This window comes from Musca vetustissima, unplaced genomic scaffold, assembly GCF_032173495.1.
Source record: "Musca vetustissima isolate MV318-11 ecotype Yass unplaced genomic scaffold, APGP_CSIRO_Mvet_v1 utg24557, whole genome shotgun sequence".
Lineage (NCBI taxonomy): Eukaryota > Metazoa > Arthropoda > Insecta > Diptera > Muscidae > Musca > Musca vetustissima.
The window spans coordinates 140,306-167,996 of record NW_026878623.1 but is presented as its reverse complement, the minus strand read 5'-3'; the positions used below and the strand labels follow the sequence as shown (position 1 = coordinate 167,996).

The following is a 27,691-nucleotide window of genomic DNA, read 5'->3' as shown; positions in this document are numbered from 1 at the left end:
AACCTTTGTGTACAATGATGAAATATCTCTCGCCGTATTAGATTTCATAGAGCAGGAAAGGAGGAAAAAATGAAACCGAAAACTTGTAATGGTGGTGGCTAATAACTCCATTAGCTGTTCCATAAAAGTTGGAACCACAACAATGAACAAAAAAAAATGCCTCAAATTACTGGCAATTAATTAAACATAAAATTTAATTTTGCACTTACCTTGATTTCGAATTAGCGACATTTGTTGTTGTTGTTGCTGCTGCTGTCGTGGCCATTTGGGGCTGCTGCTGTTGTTGTTGTTGCTGGTGGTGATGGCTATCGTTTGTTGGCATTCGTGGCATTAGAGGTGGTGGTGGCGGTGAGGATTTCATTGTAGCACCAATGGGTGAATGCCGCGTTTGGGTTATGGCAACATTCTCTTGTATGGCTGTTATAGAGGAAGACGGCGATGACGAGGGGGAACCGGCAGCCAGATTATGAGGCCTTTTCCGTGTAGACGAAGATATGGTTGTGGCCCTTATAAGCTCAGGTTGTAATTTATTGAGGGTGGTTGGTGAGGGTCTGGTCACTTGCACCAATTCAATACTGGCCGGTTTACGTGGAACCAAGGGAGGTGGTCCTTTATTGATTCCGGATTCATTGGAAGTGGTACGTTGAAAGAAGTTAGCCGATTTCCGTGTGGAGGCCCCTGCGAAGCTATTGCGACGATTGGGTGAGGGTGGCTTGGCCATAAGTTCGGGATTTAATTCATTTAGCGGTTGTCTTTGTAGAATTTCTGGTGGTGGTGGTGGTAGAGGTTCATCGGAGAGACTGGTTTCACTATCCAATCCCGGGGGAGGTGGTGGCAAGTCAGGGGAAGGAACACGTAGATTGGGATTTTTGGGTGGCCTTTCGGGTACCCAGCCATCTTGTACGGGTGGTGGTACGGGAGGCGGTACATTGGCACCTGGCAGATAAGCCATGGGGGGATTGTGGTGATGATGATACGGTGGCCCATGTGGGTGGCCATGATAGCTATTGGCCATCATGGCATTTTGATGTTGATGGGGATGGAGTTGCTGGTGGGTCAAGGCAGCTGCCTGTTGCAGTAAGACCTTATCCCTAATACCAGCATAATCTGAGGCCGATGAGGTTCGACGACCCGACATGGAAGCCCTTCCCCGGGGTGGCGGCGGCGGAGGTGGCATTCCACAGTCGTTGAAAGAGAATTTCTCCGAACTGGAAATATTTTTAATGGACTGAGACTGTAGCTTGTCCTGTGATGCGGAGATGAATTGATCGCGTAACTCCGAATAATCTGAGGCCGAGGAGGAACGCCTTAGCACTGTGGGCATCATGGAACGTGATCGTGGCGGTGGTGGTGGCGGAGCGGGGGAGGGAGGTTTATTGGGCAAATTTCTCGCACTGAAGGCATTTTTATCCTCCGATAGAGGCCTTTGTATCGGTGGAGAATTATAATTGCTGGGCAAGGAATTCCTGAGTAAAACCGTGGCCACTTGGTCACCATTTTGGTTGTGACCCATGGCATGTTGGGGAGAACCACCGGAACGGGAGGACAGAGATTTCGGAGAGTGCTGTAAACTTTCCATGGAAGAGTTGTGGTGGTGGTGTTGTTGCAATTGATTTTGTTGTTGCTGCTGTTGTTGTTGTTGCTGTTGTCTCTCAAAATAGGATTGCACGGCATTTTTTTGAAAAGCCTTGAGAGCGGGATTGGGTACCCTATGGGTCTTGTTGGGATCCAAATACGTGTATTTTTGCCCTGCCCCAGAACCCTGTTGCTGCTGCTGGGGATCTGCAGATCTTTCAAAATCATTAATTAATGTGGCCACCGATTGCCAACTGGGTTGAGGATACCCCGTGGGTGAACCCATTTTTTGTGTTTGGCTAAGATTGCTGAGGCTACCATTTCCTGAGGGCGAATGTTGTTGTTGCTGCTGCGGGGCCAGGGATTTTTGTGGCTTTTGTAACCCTGTACTATACTGAGGCTTAGGATGATGGACAAAATGCGAGGTATTACTGTGCACCGGTTCCGTATAGGTACTAACGGGGAACAGGCGATGATTATTGCGATAGGGCTGTGATTTAATGTCCGCCAATGAATCCATGGAAGCGGAGACGGGAGATTTGTGAACACCCGCCACATTTAAGGAACTTGTTGAGTTGGCCAAGCCACGTGGAGAATTGGCCTGGCGAGGGGATCGCTCACCACTTTGTGACGCCGAACTGCCGTTCGTAGTGGGTTTGGGTGCTGGTACCGGTGGCGGATGAGGTGATATGGTGACCACAGCCTCACTGTTCGTAATGCTAACGGAGATATTTGTCTGTGATGAGGTTTTCTCACTCAGCTGGGATTTACCGCCCAGCTCATTGGTACTGGCCAAGTGGCTATGGTTGTGATGGCGATACATGGTGTGTGATGTCTGGTGAACGGGCGGATAGCTGGGGCTGTGACGATGATTTGGTACCAGTGTCGAGGCAGAGGAATTTTGAGCATGCGTTATAACCGTGGAAGGGTTTTGATGGGCTGACGTGGCGGAGGAGGAGGAAGATGATCGCCCAGGTTGTTCCTCATTGCCCAGTAGAACACTTTCACTTTGATGGCGTTTGGGTGTGAGGACCCGGGAACTGTGCACAATTAATTGGGAGGTGGAAACTATGGGGGAGAGACAGAAAGAGAATTGTAATTATTTTTGTTGAGGGGGTATTATGGGGTTATATCTTTACTCACCTGATTCCGATATTGCCGAAAATCCCGTGGCATGGCTAACTTCACTAACATCACTCATCGAACCCAACCATTTTAGCGTCTCCGTAGAGGAAGTACTTTCGGAACTATTGTTGTGTTGTTGTTGTTGGTGGTGGTGCTGTTGTTGTTGTGTAATGCTGGACACGCTCAATTCACTTAGATCACGATCACGCGACATAAGTGAGGTTGGTGATGCTGCCACCGATGTGGAAGCCAAAGATGACAGATCGTTTTGTGACCAATTATGTGAGGCTTGACGTGATAGTAAATCGCTTTCCTGACGTAATCTGTAAAGTAGAAGAGGAGAAGAAGAAGGTTAGTATTAAGACAAGAGGAGAAGAAAACACAAACCAACAAAAAATACTAAATTAATTTGTTGGGTTTTCACAACAACGAAAATAAAACTGAAAAAAAATACAAAAACAAAAAATAATGAAAGCGGAACTTTTATTGTTTGATTTTTTCAAAACTTAATTATGAGTTTGGAGTCTTCAAATCAAAAGTGTTTTTGGTTTGGTGGACTGCATTCCCTCTCACCATGCCAACCAGCAAAGGAGAAGAGTTTGAGTGGCATGGCTTGGTTTGGCTTGGCTAGCTAGCCAACCTGAGGTTGGGGTATAAATTGAATTATTTGATTGTTTTATGGCCAACGGCTATGGCTAAACAAGTCATGGGTAGTATCTACTCCAAGTACCCACAATAGCACATGAAAAAAAAACAGAAACAGAAACAACAAAACTTAGCACCCCCCTTAGTATATCTCATCATAGATCACTAATACAACTCCCGCAACTCCCACCCCCCTCGAAAAAAAACCAAACAATTGAAAACTAAAGCAAATGTTAGTCAAGTCAGTCAGACATTCTGAAGTTACCAACACTAACTACCTCTAGTTATATGGTTGAAGGTCAACTCCATCTAAAATGACTCGCCATTATTCACATTCAAGTGCTGTTGTGGTTGTTGATTTGTGACTCCCTACCTCCTCCTCCTCCCCCTGTCCCTCGCTCTCCCGCTGGAGCATTTGAAACGCTAGCTGGCTACCAATTTGCGATTTAGATTTCATTTTCATTAGATTTTGAGATCTGTTTTTTCTATTTGGTTTTAAATTAAAATGTGAGCATATAAAATTGGGCACTTAGCCCAATAACAAAAGAACGTAAACACAAATTCATGGCATTCTGAACACAAACCAAAAAACAAACCTTAAATGTATTTCTAACTTCATTATTTGTTAATTATAACGATTGACCTAAACAATAATTCAAATCGAATCAAAGAGTCATTTAAAATTTGTTCCAATGTAGGGGGAATATAATTTTTCTTAAGAGGCTATGAAGGGAGGTGAGACGATCTAAGTCATTTTTAAATATCTTCAATCGTATGGTAGATGTTGAAAAATAATTTTTAAAAAATCCACGCCAAGGGTAGACCACAAAAAATAATTTTTAAAAAATTTAAAAAATTATTTAAAAAAAATCCGCGCCTATTGTAGACCACAAAAAATAATTTTTAAAAAAATCCACGCCCATGGTAGAGCAAGGAAAATAATTTTTAAAAAAATCCACGCAAGGAAAATAATTTTTAAAAAAATCCACGCCCATGGTAGAGCAAGGAAAATAATTTTTAAAAAAAATCCACGCCCATGGTAGAGCAAGGAAAATAATTTTTAAAAAAATCCACGCCCATGGTAGAGCAAGGAAAATAATTTTTAAAAAAATCCACGCCCATGGTAGAGCAAGGAAAATAATTTTTAAAAAAATCCACGCCCATGGTAGAGCAAGGAAAATAATTTTTAAAAACTCCACGCCTATGATAGATGTTGAAAAATAATTTTTTGAAAATCCACGCCAGATGTAGACCACAAAAAATAATTTTTAAAAAGTTAACGTCTAGGGTAGACCACAGAAAATAATTATTAAAAAGCCCACGCCTAATGTAAACTTTAACAAAAATAATTTGTAAAAAATACACACCTAATGTAGACCTCAAAAAATAATAATTAAAATTATTTTTAAAAAATCCGCGCCTATTGTAGGCCACAAAAAATAATTTTAGAAAGTCCACGCCTAGGGTAGACCTCAAAAAAATAATATTTAAAATTATTTAAGAAAAATCCCCACCTATTATAGACCACAAAAAAAAATTTTTAAAAAAATTCACGCCCATGGTAGAGCAAAGAAAATAATTTTTAAAAAATCCACGCATAATGTAGATACTGAAAAATAATTTTTAAAAAAATTTAGTAAAGTCAGACTGGGCCGACTGTGTGATACCCTATACCACTTTGGGTATATTATACATATGTATCCTTACAATTGCATGTCAATGTTCCATCGAAGGAACCTACTCATGTCTTTCTGCAACCTATGTTAAAATTTAATTTCATTCGGGCAGATTTAGAGTCATCTGTACGCGGATGGGACAAATTTATGGCAAACGATTTATAGCAAAATTGATACATGTTATTCCGTAAGCCGCACTGTTAAATAATTATTCTCAATCAGACACCCCTATGAAATACATATGGAAGCTATGGCTGCATCTGCACCAATTTCAACAAAAACACAATAACGTCATTCATGTTTGATACGTTGTGAAAAATTTCGTGTTAATCGGACAAACATTACGAGTTGGGTGTTATGAAAAATCGAACAAATATATATGTATATGTTGGAGCTATATCGAAATCTGAACCGATTTTTTTCGAAATTTACCACACATCATTCTAGACTCAATTCAGTATGCTATGCCAAATTTCGTGCAAATCGAAGGACTTTGGTGCACAATTTACTTAAAATCGGACGAAAATATATATGGAAGTTATATCTAAATTTGAACCGATTTTCCCGAAACTCACCACACATCATTCTAGACTTAATTCAGTACGCTATGCCAAATTTCGAACAAATCAAAGGACTTTGACTGAACCGATTTTCACGAAACTTAACACACATCATTCTGCACTTAATTCAGTACGCTATACCAAATTTTGTGCAAATATATATGGACTTATATATATATATGGACTTTGGTGCACCATTTACATAAAATCGGACAAACTATATATAGGAGCTATATTCAAATCTGGACCGATTTTCACGAAACTTGGTAGATATAATTCAAGGCTCGATTCAGTACGTTATGCCAAATTTCGTGCTAATCCAAAGATATATAGGGACTTTGGTGCACCATGCACATAAAATCGGTGGAAAATATATATGGGAGCTATATTTAAATCTGGACCGATTTTCACGAAACTTGGTAGATATCATTCTAGGCTAAATTCAGTACGTTATGCCAAATTTGTGCTAATCTAAAGGTATATAGGGACTTTGGTGCACCATTTACTTAAAATCGGATGAAACTATATATGGGAGTTATATCTAAATCTGACCCGATTTTCACGAAACTTAGCACACATGACTCTAAACTTAATTCCGTACGCTGTGGAAAATTTCATGGAAATCGAAAAATATTTAGGTACTTTGGTGCACCATTTACATAAAATCGGTCGAAAATATATATGGGAGCTATATCTACATCTGAACCGATATTCATGAAACTTAGCACACATCACTCTAGACTTCATTCCGTTCGCTGTGGCAAATTTCATGCAAATCGAAAGATATATAGTCACTTTGGTGTACTATTTACCTAAAATCGGACGAGAATATATATGGGAGCTATATCTAAATCTGAACTGATTTTTCCCAATTTTAGGGTTTGTCTTTGGGCTAAACAAATGAGCTGTACCAAGTTTCATCCAAATCGATTCATAAATGCGTCCTGTACTTTGTTTACAATTTAACACCAACAGACTGACAGACTGAGGGACGGACGGACATTCATAAATCGACTCAGAAAGTGATTCTATGCCTACGGTAGTTGATGAAAATGATTTAAAAAAATCTACGCCTATGGTAGTTGATGAAAAATAATTTTAAAAAAACCCACACCTTGGCATATTTATACCCTACACAACTATGTTGTCAGGGTATTATAGCTTTGTGCAGCCCCAAAAGTTTGTAACGCCGCGAAATATTGGTCCTAGACCCAGCTAGTCATATCTCGACTAGCTAAGTCGATCGAGACATGTGTGTCCGTCTGTCCGTCCGTCTGTCCATTATAATTTGTAAACACGATACAGGCCACAGTTATGGACCAATCTTCACGAAATTTTGCATGTATGATGGGTTCTGGCCAATGAAGACCCCTATTGGGAAAGATCGATTAATATTTAGGGGATGAAATGGACCAAATACTAAATTTTTGTCGGTTTTTCTGGTCGCTCCAGGGGCCGCAATTATGGCCCAAACATCGTGAAATTTTCCCTGGAGAAGGGGATCTGGCCAAAGAATAAGCATGCCTGTTTTCATAAAGATCGGTCAATATTTAGTGGGTCAAATGGACCCTGACTTTTGTGTGAAAAATGACAACATTTGTATTCTATAGCGTATATATTTACCCCTGAAGGACATAGACCTGAGAAGTTTATATTATATCCAAGAGGAGTGGTTGACCTTTAAATTAATACCAATTATATTGTTGTATGTGCTCGGATGTGGGAGTTACACCTAATGAAGTGGACCGAAAACTTAATTTTTTTTGTTATTATTGAGTCGATCTATAGACCACAAATGAAAGCCGAACATCACAACACAACCCACGGTGAAGGGAATCTGGACAATAGCTGTACTGAATACTCGTAATATTCGGAAAATATGTCAGTTTGAGGAAGAGTTGCTGTTTACCACTAATCGGGCAAGAGGGTGCAAATATCACGAATTATTACCCAGGCTCGGAATATTCATCCGCAGAAAATTTGAGTTCCGTGGTAGTTGTGTAGGGTATCGTATGGTCGGCCCCGTCCGACTATACTGCTCCGCTCACTGGTTTGAAAAATAAGTTTTAAAACTACTCACGCCTATGGTAGTTCAAGAAAAATAATCTAAAAAAAATCGGGCATAGTAAAAAATCCACGTCTATGGTAGATACCGACCTCCCGCTCCCTCCTCCTCAGCTCCTCATCAAACAATCTTCTAAGTCATATTTATCGCGTCCTGAATCCCACTTCCTTTCGGTAATTACCTGCAACATTCCAACCAGTTTTTCATTTTATTTTATTTTTTTTCTACCTTGTGGTCTATTTTTGTACAAAAAAAATGTCCAGAAATCCAGAAATTTGTATCTCAAAATAGAAGTTCGATAGTCCGGATAGTTTACAACAAAAATTATGACACTTCCAGTGTTGTTTGTTTGGCACAAAAAATGTCGCTCTGTCCGCTTTACAGTAGCCGGCCTAATATTTGTTCAGTGCATGGAATGAAGAAAAAATGCCCGGCTCAATGTAGCTTGGAATGAGTCTGGAATGGGTTGGGCTGTCATGTAGCTATGATTAGTGCAATCGGTGGCAGCATCATCATCATCATGAAAAAAATCATTGTCACACTTGTCCTGGTAGTTTGTGTCCATAAATGGTATAAATTAAAATGTAAAACATGTACTATTTATGACTGCTACTGTTATTGGACCGGATTCGGAGTCGAAGGGGTATGGGGGGTTAAAAAAAAAAAAACAAAAATAAAAATAGTTAAACTAAATAATAGAGCAATGATGACGATGAACATTTTTATTGTCATCTAGATTGCCAATTTGATTCTCTTTTGTAATGAAAAGATTGGGGATTGGGTGTTGGAGATTTGGTCGATTTTTTTGGGGTATTTTTTGAAAATTGATATTTTATTGTTTTGGTCATAATTCCAGGTGGTCTGAAATAGAGTAGTTTATGAAAAATAATTTAAAAAAATCTACGAATATGGTAGTTGATAAAAAATGATTTTTAAATAATCTACGAATATGGTAATTGGTCGGAATTTTTGGTTATTTTTTGAAAATTGATCTTTTATTGTTTTGGTCCATGTGGTCTGGAATAGAGACATTTACAAATTTTGGTTTATAAAAAAAACCTGTAAGGAAAGTAGTAAAGTCGGACTGGGCCGACTATACGATACCCTTCACCACTTTGGGTATATTCTACATATGTATCCTGACATATGTAGAATATATCTGAACCGATTTCAGGGAAATTTGGCAGAGACTAATTTATATAACATCAGTACGTTGTGTAAATCGGCCTAGCTATGGATCTTTTCACGAAGCTTAGCAACATCATTCTAGTCTTAATTCGGTATAGGGACTTTGGTGCACCAATTACATAAAATCGGACGAAAAAATATATGGGAGCTATATCTAAATCTGAACAAATTTTCACGAAACTTAGCAAACGTCATTGTAGCCTTAATTCAGTACGCTATGACAAATATCGTGCAAATCGAATGATTTTCGGAGATTTTGGTGCACCAATTACCTAAAATCGGATGAAAATATATATGGGGGCTATATCTAAATCTGAACCGATTTTCTCGAAACTTTGCATACATTATTATAGACGCAATTCCTTACGCTATGTCAAATTTCGTGCAAATCGAAGGATATATAGAGACTTTGGTGCCCCATTTACATAAAATCGGACGAAAATATATATGGGAGCTATATCTAAATTTGAACCGATTTTCAAGAAATTTTACACACATCGTTCTGGGCTCGATTCAGTACGCTATGCCAAATTTCGTGCAAATCGAAAGATATATATGTACTTTGGTGCACAATTTACCTTAAATCGGACGAAAATATATATGGGAGCTATATCTAAATCTGAACCGATTTTCAGGAAGCTTAATACACATCATTCTAGACATAATTCATTACGCTGTGCCAAATTTGGTGCAAGTCGAAAGATATATAGTGACATTGGTACACGATTTACCTTAAATCGGACGAAAATATATATGGGAGCTATATGTAAGCCTGGACCGATTTTTCTCAATTTCAATAGGGTTCGTCCTTGGGCCAAATAAGTGACCTATGCCAAATTTCATCCAAATCGGTTATGCAAAATGAAAAAATTCGCTGTTGCAAACAAAAATTAACTGTGAAAACAATTCATTTTGGGGGGGGGGGGGCGCCGGACCCCACGGGCCGGCCCCCTGCGTACGTCCCTGTTGCTGAAGGGTATAAAAATATGTGGTTTGGCTACATAGTTCCGAATTCCTTTAGAGTTCGATCAGACATGTCTGAAGACACTCCAAAACCAATTGCGACAAATTTTGATCTTAAAAAATTGATCCGATTTTTTATATAGGTATCGATGAACATATTTTCTTGCATCCTGAGGATGAGTCCTTTCAGGACTTTTTAATGTTTTTGTTTCGATTTAAAACTACAAATTTGTAAGTAAATAAATAATGGCAACACTTTGTCCAATTTAAGAGAGAGAGAGGGAGAGCTAAATTTCCAAAAAAGTGATGCTTTTAGAGAGATCGACGAACCACCATCGCCAACATCATCATCGTCTTGATCATCATCATCATCATGATTCAGCAATCAATCCAATAGATAGTTTAGATGGACGGAATTTAGTTTGGTATGATCATTGCAGTTTGGCTCGATCTATGGTATTGAAGATGTTGTTGTTGTTGCTATTGGTGGCATGCCACCACGTATATGGCAAAACATGAAATCAGTTATGAATGTCACCGACATTGCCACATTTTGTTGGTTGTTTTTTGCTACTTCCAAGGAATGTGTTTGGTGCGAATGATCAAAACTCAAAGCGAAGCAAACTTGTTTCCTAGCCAAACCATACGAAATTGATCCTCTCGAAGAGATGGAACAAAAAAAAAAAAAAAAAATAGCCAACAACTCGTTTAGCAGCTTGTAATAGATTTGTTTTATTTTTCTTTCAAAATAAAAGACAACTACAACAACGTCATCATCATCATGATGATGATCATCATCATCAATTGATGTCGTTGGGTAAAATGATGGTATTTGATAACATTGATTACATGTGAAATAGGAAAAAAATAGATTCTTAAAAGAAGAAGAAGAAGCAGATATGTTGGAAACATCATCATCCCGAACCCTATAAAGTAAAACGATAAATGTGACAACTTCAAAAAATAAACTTGAATACCAACACAGATAGGTAGAGAGACCGACAGCTAACCAATTCGAAATGATGACATCTTTGGAATGTGGATTCCAGCACATTTACAACAACAACAACAACAGGAAAAATAGAAAATGATTTGTGGGTGTTGTAACTGGGAGAAGAGCATGAACAATGTCAAAGAGGATGTATTTTTTAGAGAGTATGAGATATAAGAAAAATAAATAACATTCAATTTTTTTAAAGGCTTGTTGCAAAATTTTTAAAAAATCCATGACAAAAAAGCCTATGACAAATACTTTTTAAAAAATCTGCGCCTATGGTAGTTGATGAAAAATATTTTTTTAAAAAATCTGCGCCTATGGTAGTTGATGAAAAATATTTTTTAAAAAATCTGCGCCTATGTTTATTGATGAAAAATATTTTTTAAAAAATCTACGCCTATTTTTAAAAAATCCACGCCTATGGTAGATCGAGAAAAAATATTTTTTAAAAAATCCACATCTGTGGTAGATCAAGAAAAATAATTTTAAAGAAAGAAATGACAAATGATCATCCGACTAGACTATTTAAAATGTAGCTTTAATTTAATTTCCATAAAATTTCATTTACTACTCACCTATCTAACATTGGTGTTGCCGATGTTGAATCCGAACTGGATACATAACTGTGATAGCCTTCCGATTGGGCATAGGATGATTGCTTTTGATGATGATATAATACGGGATTATCATAAAAAGAATTGGAACGCATTGTGTATTCCTCTAGACCGGCCTTGGTTAAACCACATGGATCGCCAATGTCATCCTGCAAGAAAATAGAAAAAATAAATAAATAAAATATATAAATATTTGAAAAAAAAAGTATTTGAGTTCCTATGAAAATGTAAACTAAATTGAATTAATAAAATATGTCAGTCAAATGGAAATATTAAAAAACCGGACTAGACTGACTATATGATACCCTTCACCACTTTGGGTATATTGTACATATGTATCCTTACAATTGTATGTCAATGTTCCTTCGAAGGAACCTACTCATGTCATTCTGCAATCTATGTTAAAATTTAATTTAATCTGTCCGTTCGAAAAACATGTGGAAGCTATGGCTGAATCTGCACCTATTTGAACAAAACGTAATAACGTCATTCAAGTCTCAATTTAATACGTTGTGCAAAATTTCGTGTTAATCGGACAAACATTAGTAGTTTGTTGCACCATTTATCTTAAATCGGAAGAAAATATATATGGGAACTATATCTAAATCTGAACCGATTTTCACGAAACTTAACACACGTCATTCTAGGCTTCATTCAGTACGCTGTGCAAAATTTCGTACAAATCGAAAGATAAGTAGGAACTTTGGTGCACCATTTGTCTTAAATCGGAAGAAAATATATATGTGAGCCATATCTAAATCTGAAAAATGTATATGGGAGCTATATCTAAATCTGAACCGATTTTCATGAAACTTAACACACATCATTCTTGACTGAATTTAGTACGCTATGCCAAATTTCGTGCAAATCGAAGAATATATAGGGTATTTGGCGCACCATTTACCTTTAATCGGACGAAAATATATATGGGAGCTATATCTAAATCTGAACCGATTTTCACGAAACTTAACACACATCATTCTAGACCTAATTTACTACGCTGTAACAAATTTCGTGCAAATCGAGATATATATAGGGACTTTGGTGCACCAAATCGGACGAAAATATACATGGGAGCTATATCTAAATCTGAACCGATATTTCCCAATTTCAATAAGGTTCGTCCATGGGCCAAATAAATGGCCTATGCCAAATTTCATCCAAATCGGATCATAAATGCGACCTGTACTTTGTTCATTAAAATACATGGACGGACGGACATACATAAATCGACTCAGAAAGTGATTCGATGCATATTCTCGTTTAGTTTGTTTGTTACAAACATATGCACAAAGACATAATGCCCTGTACCACAGCGTGGTGAAGGGTATAAAAACTTCATAATTTATACACATCTTCATGAACTAAGGCCTCTTGTCAAAGCAAATTTCCTCTTTCGTGTGAAACACCTTCAAAACATGGCTTTTGAATGATTTAAGTTTTGTTGGTGAAGCGGTCGTTAATTCTACCCATTCTACCTTTTAGTTGAATTGTTCATTGGTACCCATCAGCTGATTCGGTCAATGTTTCGTTCATTGACTGGAAAAAAAACTACATTAACGAATGAACCGGACCTATTGCCGAGAGCAAAAGGAGCGATTAAAAAAAAACTACATGAACGAATGAATCGGACCTAGTACCGATAGTTCATTTTGGAGAATAGTTATTTTGAACTAATTTGTCCCGGAACGAACTAACTACGTTGCGAGCATTTGCTTAGAATTCCAACTTTCGTTGGATTAGACTCATTTTCGAAGACTCACAATGCCGATTGCTGTTCTGTTTCGGACGCATGATCATAGATCTGTCATACGCCATCCGTGACGACCTTATAAACAACTTTTGAAAAACCGCGATCGTATTTTTATACCCTCCACCATAAGGTGGAGTGTATATTAAATGTATCATTCCGTTTGCAACATTTCGAAATATTTACCGGTTTTCTTATTCTTGATCAGAAAAAAATTCTATGTCGGTTTATGCATATTCGTCTGTTTGCCTGTCAGTTGAAATCACGATAGAGATCGCTATATTTAAGATAGAGCTCTCAAATTTTGCACAAACATTGCTAGTATTCCTAGAATGTTTGGTATTGTAAATGGTATATATCGATCCATGTTTTGGTGTAGTCATCATATAGAGGTGACTACCCCCCTAGGAGCCCGATTAATATATGATATTGTGATTGTCATCCTCATGGTGTAGGGTATACAAATTTCGGCAGGGTCGAACTTAACATCGTTTTTACTTGTTCATAATTTCTTTGCACCAATCGGCGCAAGCATTTTTTAACGATTATTAAATTGTGCGGGATCTGTTGGGTGAGTAGAGTTGGGTAGTTCCGGAACGAACTAGTTCATTGGAACTATTCCGAGAAAGGAACGATCGGAACTAGTTCCAGCTCTTTAATTAAAATAGTTCCTTTTTCTGATCTCGTTCCTTTTTGATCTCGTTCTTTTTTCTTTTCCTTTTTTCACTACTATGTGAGCGAAAAAAACAAAAAGAATGATGAAAGAGAGAGATTCAAAGGAACTATGTAAGAGTCGGAACAATATGGAGCAAAGGAACTATAAAGAGCAAAGGAACTGTATGGAGTAAAGGAACTATATGGAGCAAAGGAACTCATGGATCGAAGGAACTATATATGGAAAAAACAAAGAAAAAAAGCAAAAAAAAAAAGAACGATGAAAGACAGAGATGCAAAGGAACTATGTAGGAGTCGGAACTATATGAAGCAAAGGAACTATTTGGAGCGAAGGAACTGTATGGATTAAAGCAACTATTTGGAGCAAAGGTACTATATGGATCGAAGGAAAAATATGGAGCAAAGGATTTATATGGAAAAAACGAAAAAAAAACAAGGAGAACAATGAAAGAGAGAGATTCAAAGGAACTATGTAGGAGTCGGAACTATATGGAGGAAAGGAAATATTTGGAGCAAAGGAACTGTATGGAGTAAGGGAACTATATGGAGCAAAGGAACTACATTAAGGAACTAGTTCCTTTTTAAAAAAGGAACTAGAAAGATCGATCTGCTACATTTTTTTCGGCAAAGTGATTTTTGATGTCCCAGTAAACAAAACAAAACGTGCTCGTACATCAAGCCGTACTGAGTTCGTCTACGCCAGAAATATATATATATATATATTTTTTTTAATTTTTTTAAAGCATTGCTTTACTCCGTTGCTGTTATTTTTTTGTCTACAACATGACCTTTATAATGACACACATATTTTTACTTATAATTGACCCTTTTCCTCGCAACATTCGCCAAACAAATAACCTCTTAAAGATCAAGGTCTAAAATCTAGAACATAAACATTAAAAAATATTGTGCTCTCAGCACATAGAGATTTGTGAAGCATCTTCATCTTCAATGTTGGTTGGCTGGCTGGCTTGCTTTCATTGCGAACGCTAAATTGAACAGTAAAACTGCGTGTTCTAATTTTTTTCCATCTTCAATTTTGTTTTTCTTTTTATATTTTGCCATGATACAGCAACAACAACAACACACTCACACACGATTTACTGTTATGCATTTTGTTATTTTAATGCGGCTTTGTGTGCAACATGCGGAGCAACAACAGCAGCAATATGTGACTTGCAACCTGTAACAGCACTGATGATGCTTCGTGTAGCATCATCAGCAATGCGTTTGATACAGGTCGGCGGTCGGCGGTTGGTTGCGTCTACTCTGTCGTTGGCTATAAAGAGCGCCGTTAGAAATAAATTATTGCAGATTCTTTGTATTGAGATATGCGTAAATTTTTCTTTAACGATCCCATTGTAAAGATAAAATTGATAACAAATAAATATTACAAAAAAAAAACAACAACAACAACAAGAAAAGTTCATAGCGAGTTGTACATGCAACTTGTACTCCAGTACACTGTATGTGTGTGTTTGTGTTAAATTCACACATGTGAGAACAACAATGTTCCACATGTGGTTGCTGGCTGATGGTTTGTTGCAAGTTCAAAAGCAAAACAACAGCAACAACAACAAAATATATGTTCAGTAGAAATTATTGTGGAAAGTATGTTTGGTGCTAGACATCTGCAAGAATGTACTCGTACAATGAATGCCCATCCACATTCATGGGTGTTAAGTTGTATTCAGAGTACACAACAACATTGAATGAGTGCAAATGAATTCAACCACCGAAGTTGTGTTGTTCTTCGTTGTGCTTTGTCCGATCAAACGATCAAACTCGAAAGCACAACATGCAGTATGATGGATTACAAGAACAAGTTATACAACATCAATGAGTCCAATGAGTGAACGTCATGCATTGTATTTTGTATTCTCTGTTTTCATTCAACGACTTAACATTAATGGTGGGCATTCATTTGTACAGGTACATTTATGCAAATGTTTACCTTTTACACTCTTTAAAACTTTATCAGTGAGCAATAGTGAGAAATAATGTATTTTATTTTTTTTTAAATGCAAGTAATTAAAAACTCTAGAAAAATAAGTAAAAGTTGAATGAAATGACGTAAGAAAAAACGTCGGAATCTTCCTTAAGGGATATACAAAAATAGACCTATGCAGAAAATTTTCCCAAATATTGCAAATTAAAGTACAAAGTTATATGAGGAGTACAAATAAGTATTTGTGGAAATACATACGCAATTTTTTTGGGACTTTCAGACTTTTCATTTGTTTTTCATGTTTTCGTGGACTTAGGTCATTTTCTTACAAATTGTCTCTCATTACATTTCTTAATTCCTGTAATAAATGTGTACTTTTGTTGATTTTTTACATGCTAATAGTATTAAGTAGAGTAGAGATTTTTTATTAAAAAATATGAATACAAATAAGTAAAACGTCCTTAAGTTCGACAGGGCCGACCTTTTTATGCTCACCGCCGTGAAGTGAACAGTCAAATTTTAAATTGATCGGTATTTTTATATGGGTTTTATGCCATGGTAAATAACTACTAAGAGAAGTATAAACAATACAGGCTATTGGAAATTTGGGCTAGGACCTTGTACATACCGTAATCCTCAAATTGTCAAAAATTTGGTGTACAGTTTTGTGGGGTATATACCATATCGCGGACAGATAACGATAATTTTTTGTAAAAAAAAGGATTGGACACCCAATGAGAACCCAAAATAACAACGTACCCAAACCTTCCAAAATTTGGAATATTGGGCCGTACCCTAAAAAGTAGACCAATATTGATATTTTAACATTAATTTCATGTCGGGGGCCCAGTAGTACAAAATGAAAAAATTCGCTGTTGCAAACATAAATTTACTGTGAAAAAATTGATTTCGGGGGGGGGGGGGGGGGGGGGGGGGGGGGGGCGGTCGGTTTACGGACCCCCGGGCCGCCCCCCTGCGTGTTGACTTAAAGCTTTTATGTGATGTTAAGTCAGTGACATGTGATAAATTGGACTTAGCGCCTTTACTCATTAATACAAAACAACAATAACAAAAGAGATTTATATATATATATATATATATAAAAGCTATATCGAAATCTAAACCGATTTCATCGAAACTTGTCACAAGTTAAGTTATACTAATTTCAGTATGTTTTGTGCATATCGGCCACATTTTGAGATCTTGGTGCATCATTTACTTAAAATCGGACGAACATATATATGGGGGCTATATCTAAATCTGAACCGATTTTCAGGAAACTTAACACACATCATTCTAGACCTAATTCAGTACGCTATGCCAAATTTCGTGCAAATCGAAAGATATATAGGGAGTTTGGCACACCATTTACATAACATCGGACGAAAAGATATATGGGAGCTATATATGAATCTGAACCGATTTTCACAAAACTTAATACACATCATTCTAGACCGATTTTTCCCAATTTCAATAAATACTAAAAAGGAACCATGTGTCTATCTAGTTTCCTTTTGCCTGTTATAAAAAATTGGCTTTGCATATAAGGGGGCCAATATTGATTACTTCTCGGGAGGATATACTTAAATGTGGACTGAAAAAGGCCATTTTGGATCGTAACGGTTTAGTTTTGTATCTCGACACCCCCCGAAGGTAGTAATAGTACAACAGAAGTACATACGGACTAACTAATAATGAGTCTTAACATATTATAGGTTATAAACTGACAATTTGTAGTACTATGGGGTAACCAATTCGAACCCAAATTAAAACGAATTTTTATATGTTTAAAAGTGCGTTTAAAAACATCTAAATATTGAAAAAAGAGAAGTAGCGCTATATAGTGGATACATTACTAGATATTCATATTATTAAGAATATATATACTTTATATGGGCGGAAATTACTAATTCGATGCGTTACAAACGAAAACAAAAACATAACATACCCTTCATAACTTTGTGGATTGTATAAAAACCATAATATATCTTCATTTAATTCGGGTAATTCGAATACTACTGTATAATTCGACACACTCATTGTGTAAAACATGTTCGTGTACGAACTTGCCGCATTTGTTCAAACTTTGTGTGTTACAACATGCATTCATACCGAAGTAAACATACACAATGAATACCAGTTCGTCGAGTCTGAAACGTGGATTGTATGAATCAAACGAATGTACAACAAATTCGAAACTCTCATACCTGAAGCAATTCATGTTTGTTTTACCCTCACTCATTGCACTTCATTTCAAACAAATTTATAGAATAGAAGCCATTACTTTGTGTGAGTGACTCATGGGTGGTGTTTTTGTGCATTCATGCAGATGTCTATTTGGTGCATGTGCCAGCGGTGTTGTTGTTGTTGCTGTTTGTTTGAGGTGAAATTTTTGTGTTCGTCTTCTTTGAGAGATTTAGCGACAAAGATATTCCAATGAAATATTATTTCGATTGTGTCACAAAGATTTAACAATGTCAGCCAACCACCACTACCACTAGCGCCAAAGTTTCCAAGAAGGAGACGTTGCCAAAGGGAAAATTTGCTAAATTTTGAAAATTTTTTGAACTACTGGAATTTTTTGCTTTCAGGTTTTGCTGTTTTTGCAGGAAGTTGATATCTCTTATAAGAATTTGAAGATATGAAGTGATATTGCAGCAACAAATTAGTTAAAAAAGTCTGAATTTTTGTTCTGACACAGAAATGAAAAATTCGCTTAAAATTGGAAGGGATATCTATCGTCTAACAGTCGGGTACTCTGGGTGAACTACCGCTTCATAACAGAACGGAGAAAGATCTCTCTCATCTCATACCGCTTCAGAATAGAACGGAGAAGGACCTCTCTCTCGTCTCATACCGCTTCAGAATAGAACGCAGATGGATCATAAAATTATTGGGGGGCTCCTAAGATAAACCGTATGTTATGATAGGACCTTGAATGCATCGAAAAAGACGTCCTAAAAGAAAGGCTAGCGTTTTATTGGGCTATACCATTATGGGTAGTGAAATCATTTTTAGTACAGATATGAGGGGGAACCTTTATATGGAGGCTACACTTGGTACTATACATAGTACCAAATTGAGCCTAGAATGACGTCTGTTTAGTTTTGTTGAAATCGGTTCTGTTTTAGGTATGGCTCCCAGATACATTTTCGACAGATTTAATCTAAATGGTACACCAAATTGACCAGCGTAACAGACTGGGCTTCGAATGACTTCAGATTTAAATATAGCTTCCATATATTACTTTGATCGATTTCATCTAAATTTTGTCCACCTAATTGTTGTATTGGTATTTGGCATTTATATCGAAATAATTTGGAAAATACATATGAGAATTGTATAACACCAGAAGAGACTTTGGTGCACCATTTACCATTTAGTACAGAGATGAGGTGGAACCTTTATATGGAGGCTTCACTCGGTACTAAACATAGTACCAAATTGAGCCTAGAATGACGTATGCTTAGTTTTGTTGAAATCGGTTCTGTTTTAGGTATAGCTTACATATATATTTTCGACAGATTTAATCTAAATGGTACACCAAATGACCAGCGTAACAGACTGAGTTTAAAATGACTTCAGATTTAAAAATAGCTTCAATATATTACTTTGATCGATATCATCTAAATTTTCTACACCTATTTGATGTATTGCATTTGACATTTATATCGAAATAATTTGGAAAATACATATGCGAATTTTATAACACCAGAAGAGTGTCTAAAAAAACAACAATGGAATACAAAACTAATCACAATCCAGTGAGAGGGAAGTCGGCGGTTGTTACAAACAAAAACTGGAAGGAATACATATACTGCCAAAAAAAAAAAAAAAAAAAAAAAAAAAACAGGGAGAGAAAAAAAAACAGGGAGAGAGAAAAATGGGCACAAATAGTGGTAAAGTAGAGCGAAGTAGGAAAATAGTTGATATTAATAGAATGTTCAATTTTTTTTGGAAAAAATAGTGGCTTCCCATGAAAAAATAGTGGCTTCCCATGATTATAAGGTTTTTATACCCTTCACCACAAGTTGGTACAGGGTATTATGTCTTTGTGTATATGTTTGTAACAGGCAAAAGGAAACAAGATAGACACATGATTCCTTTTGAGAATATGCATAGAATCACTTTCAAAGTCGATTTACGCATGTCCGTCCGTCCATATATTTTTGTGAACAAAGTACAGGTCGCATTTACAATCCGATTTGTATGAAATTTGGCATAGGTCACTTAATGGTCCAAAGGACGAACCCTATTGAAATTGGGAAAAATCGGTTCAGATTTAGATATAGCTCCCATATATATTTTCGTCCGATTTAATGTAAATGGTGCACCAAAATCGCTATATATCTTTCGATTTGCACGAAATTTGGCACAGCATAATGAATTAAGCCTAGAATGATGTGTGCTAAGTTTCACGAAAATCTGTTCAGATTTGTATATAGCTCCCATATATATTTTCGTCCGATTTAATTTAAATGGTCCACCAAGGTCCCTATATATGTTTCGGTTTGCACGAAATTTGGCACAGCGTAATGTCTTAAGTATAGAATGATGTGTGCTAAGTTTCCTGAAAATCGGTTCAGATTTTTATATAGCTCCCATATATAGTTTCGTCCGATTTAATGTAAATGGTGCACCAACGTCCATGTATATCTTTTGATTTGCACGAAATTTGGCACAGCGTAATGAATTAGGTATAGAATGATGTGTGTTAAGTTTCGTGAAAATCGGTTCAGATTTAGATATAGGTCCCATATATATTCTCGTCCGATTTAATTTAAATGGTCCACCAAAGTCCCTATATATCTTTCGATTTGCACGAAATTTGGCACAGTGTAATGACTTAGGTATAGAATGATGTGTGTTAAGTTTCCTGAAAATCGGTTCAGATTTAGATATAGGTCCCATATATATTCTCGTCCGATTTAATTTAAATGGTCCACCAAAGATATATAATCTTTTGATTTGCACGAAATTTGGCACAGCGTAATGAATTAGGTATAGAATGATGTGTGTTAAGTTTACTGAAAATCGGTTCAGATTTATATATAGCTCCCATATATCTTTTTACCCGATTTAATTTAAATGGTGCACCAAAATCCCTATATATCTTTCGGTTTGCCCGAAATTTGGCACAGCGTAATGAATTAGATCTAGAATGATGTGTGTTAAGTTTACTGAAAATCGGTTCAGATTTAGATATAGCTCTCATATATATTTTCGTCTGATTTAATGTAAATGGTCCACCAAAGTCGCTATATATCTTTTGATTTGCACGAAATTTGGCACAGCGTAATGAATTAGGTATACAATGATGTGTGTTAAGTTTCCTGAAAATCGGTTCAGATTTAGTTATAGCTCCCATATATATATTTTCGTCCGATTTAATGTAAATAGTGCACCAAAGTCCCTGTATACCTTTCGATTTGCACGCAATTTGGCACAGCATAACGAATTAGGTCCAGAATGATGTGTGCTAAGTTTCCTGAAAATCGATTCAGAATTAGATATAGCTCCCATATATAGTTTCGTCCGATTTAATTTAAATGGTGCACCAAAGTCCCTATATATATTTCGATTTGCACGAAATTTGGCACAGCGTAATAAATTAGGCATAGAATGATGTGTGTTAAGTTTATTGAAAATCGGTTCAGATTTAGATATAGCCCGCATATATATTTTCATCCGATTTAATGTGAATGGTGCACCGAAGTCCCTGTATATCTTTCGATTTGCACGAAATTTGGCACAGCGTAATGAATTAGGTCTAGAATGATGTGTGTTAAGTTTCCTGAAATCGGTTCAGATTTCATTATTGTATGAGACAAAAGGCGCTTTTGGAACATTTCTTGTATATACCCAATGTTGTAAAGGGTATCACATAGTCGGTCCCGTCCAGCTTTTTTTCCTTCTTTTCACAATTTTGTCCCACTGTGCATTGAACAATTATTTGCAAACTTTTGCATATTAAGCAGATCAGGAGTTTGATTACATAATAGAAAAAAAAATGAAAACAAATGCTACTTGGTAGTAAGTCTCTGTGTCGATCACCTTTATCTCCTATAGACATCTCTGCCCGGCTATGTTTTGCCTGAAATAAATGGTTTCATTTAAAAAACACACACAATATAATCATTACAAATGTTTGATTATATAGATTTACTTGGCAAATTTTATGATGTATTCACAAAACAAACAAAAACCACAACAACAACAATTTATAGACAAAAAAAAAAACACAAAACAAAACCGATTAAGTGATTTCTCAAGCTTGAGAGCTTCTCAAAAATTGATTTTGTTATTCAATTGAATAAAAAAAATAGTTTCCATAATAATTTCAACGGTATTGGAGCAATGAAAACGAATTGAAAAATTAGTTAAAAATGAATACATGTTATTACGCAAAAATTCCAGTTACGATGAATCGTAACAGTAGGAAAAAAGGAAATGGGAAACAAATTAAGAAATCCAAAATAGATGGAGGCGTAGTATCATCCACAAGAGCAACCAGCTAAAGACAATGACGTTTTAACTCCCAAGTTTGATTATCAACTGTCTGTGAGACAGTCCAACCAGCCAGTCAAGCAGCTAGCCGGGTTGTCAAGCAGCTCATTGATCTCGAAACTATTCATTAGACCACCCCTCAACATTGTGTAGTGCCTTTGAACTTAACAAAGATGATGCTGATGCTGACGACGACAACAACCACTTCACTACAATGTTGAGCTAAGTATAGGTTGGATGGTACACAACCATCCGTCCCTCTATTGAACCATACCATTGACTTTCGCTGACAATTGCCGCCAAAAAAAAATCAGTTTGCTTTTTTGGAAATTTTGAACATCTTTTTTATTCAATCGAACAATTTTTGTTGCCGATTTTTGTGTGTATTTTTTCGTCTTTAGTTGTTGTTATGGATCTATTGTTGTTTTTTTTTTTCAATTTCATCTTCACTAGGGCTTTCTTCGCTAATTTTCACTTAATGACCAAACAATACCAAAAGCGCATTACGATTTTTTTCTCTCCATTATTTTTTTATTTTTGGTAACAAGGCGGAAACATCGAGTACTGTGTTTGGACCAAGACAAGCCTGAAGTAGGTACTTAAACTCAAGTGGAAACGTCATCTTCCATTGTTCCGTAGTTGTTGTGTGTAGTTTGAAGTTTTAAATGTTGTTGTGTTTTGTTGTTGTTGTCGTATAGAAAACATAAACAATTTTGCAATATTTAACAAAAAAAAAAGATTAGTTTTTTTTTTACAAGACAAATATTGAAAATGACGAGGAGAGAAATTTAAAATTTGAAATAACAATTAATATTTAAAATAACAATGCATTAGTGGGGCGTGGGAGTTATTTTCGATTTTGGAGGTGATTAATGGGATTTCCCTAACTGGGATAATTTGATATTTTGATAATGTGGGCATTGCTCTAATCTTGAGAAATTAGGAAGGAAACCAACCAAAATCGGAAGGGCCCAACTAAATGATACCTTACAACACTTTGAGGTGCTCCTAAGATTGAATATGATGAATATTTTCTTAATTTCAATTATTTTGTATGTGGACCCTGCCTCTAATAACATTAAAAATTCTTATAATCATGAAAAAGCCATAATTTTTTTCAAAATATGTAAACATTTCATTAATATCATAACTATTTTCCTACTTCGCTCAACTTTACCACTATTTGCGCAAACATTTTCCTTTTCTCTCCCTTTTTGACCACGACAAATATATTCCTCTTAAGGTATATATTAATATCGCGCGCCGCCCCTCCCCTACTTGGTGGTTGTTAATTTTGTCGCCGTTTCTTTGCTAAGAAACGCTCCACTCACTCGATTGTGTTTAGTTTTACATTCCATTGTTTCTTTATAATATATACACTGTTACTGGCATCTGGATTGTGTTATAGAATTCGCATATATATTTTTCAAATTATTTCGATATAAATGCCAAAAACAATACATCAAACAAGTGTTGATACGAGCAATATATTTTCCTTTCTCTCTTACTCTTTTTGACAAAAGCACATCTATTACTCCCAAGAAAAAAAATCATACACTACCACCACTCATTTGTCGGCAGTGTTTTGTTTTGGTATCGTCCTCCGTTCCTCCCCTTACTTGGTGGTTGTTAGTTTCGTAGTCGTTTTGACCACTGCATTGTGTTTTAAGAATTCGCATATGTATTTTCCAAATTATTTCGATACAAATACCAAATACAATATATCAAACAAGTGTTGATACTAGCAACAAACCGAACCGAATACCAAACATTGTATATGATTGTTCAATCACGCAAGAACATGAAAGGTAAATAAAAAGAAACGAGACGATGCGACGAAGAAAACATAAAACCAAAATGACAATCAAAATATTTTAAATTAATGGGGGCGCTTCTAAAATAAAACTTTGGTTATAATAGGACCCTGAATATACCGAAAATACGCGGGAACATTTTGTTCCTGATGTTCGATAATAATTGGTGATCAAAGATTTTCGTAGTCCAAAGATACAACAGAAGTATTCAGAAACCATGTATTGGATGGGTTTGAAGGAAGGTCTAGAAAAAGTGTCCATACGTTCGATTTTGTGTATGTTGATGGTACTGGACACAAATTCTAACCAAAGTGGACGTGATTTGACTACCTTGGAGGTTAAAAAGCTTGTTTGCAGACAATCTTCAATACTGATCCATATGTCTCAAACACAGATCCCATATAAACTTGCCGCACCATGTTCAGTAATTTGGAGGTTTTAACCGTATACTCCCACCAAATTGACTGTAATTTGGGATTTCTGATTCTTAGTAGAAGAACCTCAGCATCTTGTGTTCCGTGCACAACTATAGAAGAAATAGTCTCGTTTCCATTGCTTAAAAAGTGACATTTTGTGACCTTTTCAGCATCCTGCTGGAAAAGCCACCGTGGAACGAATTGAGAAGGAGTCCGCCAATATGTGACTGGCAGTAAATAGTGAGATCAAGCAGTTGTTATCAACGCGCATTATATCCAGTAGACTCGTGGAACTTGAAAACTACAGCTTCGAGGTGGTGAACGATTTTTGGTGGTACCGCCATTAACCAAACTAATAACATCAGTTTGAAATCCGGAGAAGAATGGTGTTGGCCAGCAGATGCTACTATGGTCTGAGTAAGCAATTTAATAATAAGGCCACTTCTCGCCAAATTGAACTCCCACTCTATAAGAGGTTGCGCAACGATATTATCCGAAAGATCTATGGGACGATCTGCGTCGACGGTGAATATCGGAGTCGAATGGACCATGAGTTGTACCATCTATTCTCGGACATCGACATAGTCAGACGTATCTAGCTGCATCGACCACGTTGGCTAGTTCATGTTGTAAGAATGGATGAGGACGAGATAGACACATGGTTTCTTTTGAGAATATGCATAGAATCACTTTCTGAGTCGATTTATGCATGTCCGTCTGCATTTCGGTTGCATTTTTGATTCGAATTGGATGAAATTTGGCACAGCTCATTTATTTGGGACAAGGACAAACTGAATTGGGAAAAATCGGTTCAGACTTAGATATAGCTCCCATATATATTTTCGTCCGATTTTTGGTAAATAATGCGCCAAAGTCCCTATATATCCTTCGATTTGCACGAAAATTGGCATAACGTACTGAATTAAGCCTAAGACGATGTGTGTTAAATTTCGTAGAAATCGGTTCAGATTTAGATATGGCTCCCATATATAGTTTTGTCCGATTTTATGAAAATGGTGCACCAAAGTCCCTATATATCTTTCGATTTGCACGAAATTTGGCATAGCGTACTGAATAAAGTTTAGAATGATGTGTGTTAAATTTCGTAGAAATCGGTTCAAATATAGATATAGCTCCAATATATATGATCGTCCTATTTTCGGTAAATAGTGCACCAAAGTCCCTTAATATCCTTCGATTTGCACGAAATTTGGCATAGCGTACTGAATTGAGTCTAGAATGATCAGTGATAAGTTTCGATGTCCCTGGAGGACAAAAGGCACAAAATGTTCGACATAGGTGTAAATTTCCTACCCAATAGCCCCTTCTTCTACATCTGGCATGTCTTTGGGTAAACATTTGTTTGTCAAATTGTCAATATAGGTTCATATTTGGATCTAGCCATTGTATACAGGTCCTTCTCACATTTTTATTATGCCGAATATCTAAGAAGAATTTTTCAAGGCAAGTGTCCTTAATTTTTGTTTATCCTTTTTCTGAGAGTACAAAATATTTCCTAGCAACAATTTACTATGGCGTACTATGGGTATACAATTACAAAATTGGCGACCAATATTAGGTAAATAAAATGGAGTTTAAAAAGTTGCACCCAATAATCAAACAAACATTATGTTCTCCATTTCTATCCCAATGTGCCTTCCTGCTATTTGTTTTTTATTTTAATTTTAATTTTTGAGGTTCCTTATCTCATTTTTAAACCTTCTGCCTTCGCAGTATCTCTCAAACGTCGCAAAATCCCTACTGACATTTCTCAAGATAAAGTCAATGACTGTGAATTTGTTGAAGCCTCCAAAAAAAAAAAAAAAAAAAAAAATCAAAAAACGCATTGGGCTAAAATTAGTGGTAGCTACCAAAATTGCCTGGAAATTTTAATAGATCTCATTGCTGTTGTTGTTGGAAGCAGCCAGCCAGCCTGCCAACGAGCCATGTACAATGTCCACAACTCCTTTGCCATCAATGGCTGTTTACTGGCTTTTCCAGCAGTTATCTAAATATCGAAAAAAGTTGCTTGGCATTTGGTAGCTTAAAGCAACAGTAGTTTGGAAGCTTTTCTTATATTTAAATATATTTATAAAGAAGTAGAGGTTTCCCGCCAACAAGGCGGGATGAAGGCTGAGAGATCATGCAAGAAGAGAAGCTGATGATGTGCGTTGGCTGTAGCTAGCTGGCTGCTTGGCTGGCTGGCTGGGTGATTGGATGCTTAGCTGCCGGTCTTGTTGAGTGCTTCGGAATTTATTCATATCTATTAGGATTTTTGGTTTTGGTTTGAGTTTGTGTTTGGGCTTTGCTTATATTAAGCTGTGCTCAAGTTTCTGCTGTAGCATGGATTTTTAAATATAGTTGTTGTTGTTGCTGTCAGCTAGCTAGCTGGTTGGCTGTCTGTCTGTCTGCCTGCCTTAGGAATATTTGTGGTTTGCAACAGCTGACTTGGTTGTTTTCATTTCGTTTTCTTTTTTGCTGTTGTCGTTGCTTAGTCTTCAAGTTGGCGCCACAAAACACTTTAAGCGGGAAGTAAGCTTGACTGGCTGACAACAAATGAACAACAACAACAACACACTGACATACCAAGATTTTGTGATTTGACTGATGTCATGTTTTTTTGCGCTTCGAGTACTTAGCCATAATGTATGTATGTACGTACATACCCACATACATGTATGTATGTACGTACTGTGGTCATATGCAGACGACATTTTGTATCTGCCATTCTTAAGAAGTAATTATTAATCAGATTAAAACCACAGACCAAAAGAGGGGGTTGGTGGGGTGAAATCTTAAAATGACAATTCGCCATTAGTTAGCCAGTCGTCATCTACATATACGTATGTAGATGTAGATCGACCAAATGCCATTAGCATTAAAGTCGGAATGTTTGACCATAATTTGTTTCGCTGTTTTGTTGTTGCTGTTTTTTTATATTTCATAAAAAATTGTATTGTTATTTTAATTGGTAACAAACACACATACACATGTGGAGTTGAAATGATTTATAAATTTTGTTGCAGAACATTTCTAATAAAAGTATGGCTGAATTAAATCATAAGTGGCATTAAGAATTTATTGCATATGATAATGGGTAGTTTGTAAAGCAAAAATTAAGAATTAGAATTCAAATTTGGCCTTGGCCAGAATTTCGTTACGAAATAAAGTAA

The 27,691-nt window shown here is 36.4% G+C and overlaps 1 protein-coding gene across 1 annotated transcript in view; it reads right to left on the bottom strand.

The window, feature by feature from the left end:
* Positions 1-209: 209 nt before the first annotated feature.
* Positions 210-27,691, bottom strand: part of LOC133323415 (protein Shroom-like) — a gene marked incomplete at its 3' end in the record, with an annotated part of 95,885 nt that continues 68,403 nt past the window's right edge. The window contains 4 exon segments of the mRNA XM_061532343.1: positions 210-316; positions 318-2,643; positions 2,719-3,023; positions 11,370-11,557. Of these exon segments, the coding sequence (XP_061388327.1) occupies positions 210-316; positions 318-2,643; positions 2,719-3,023; positions 11,370-11,557 (2,926 nt within the window).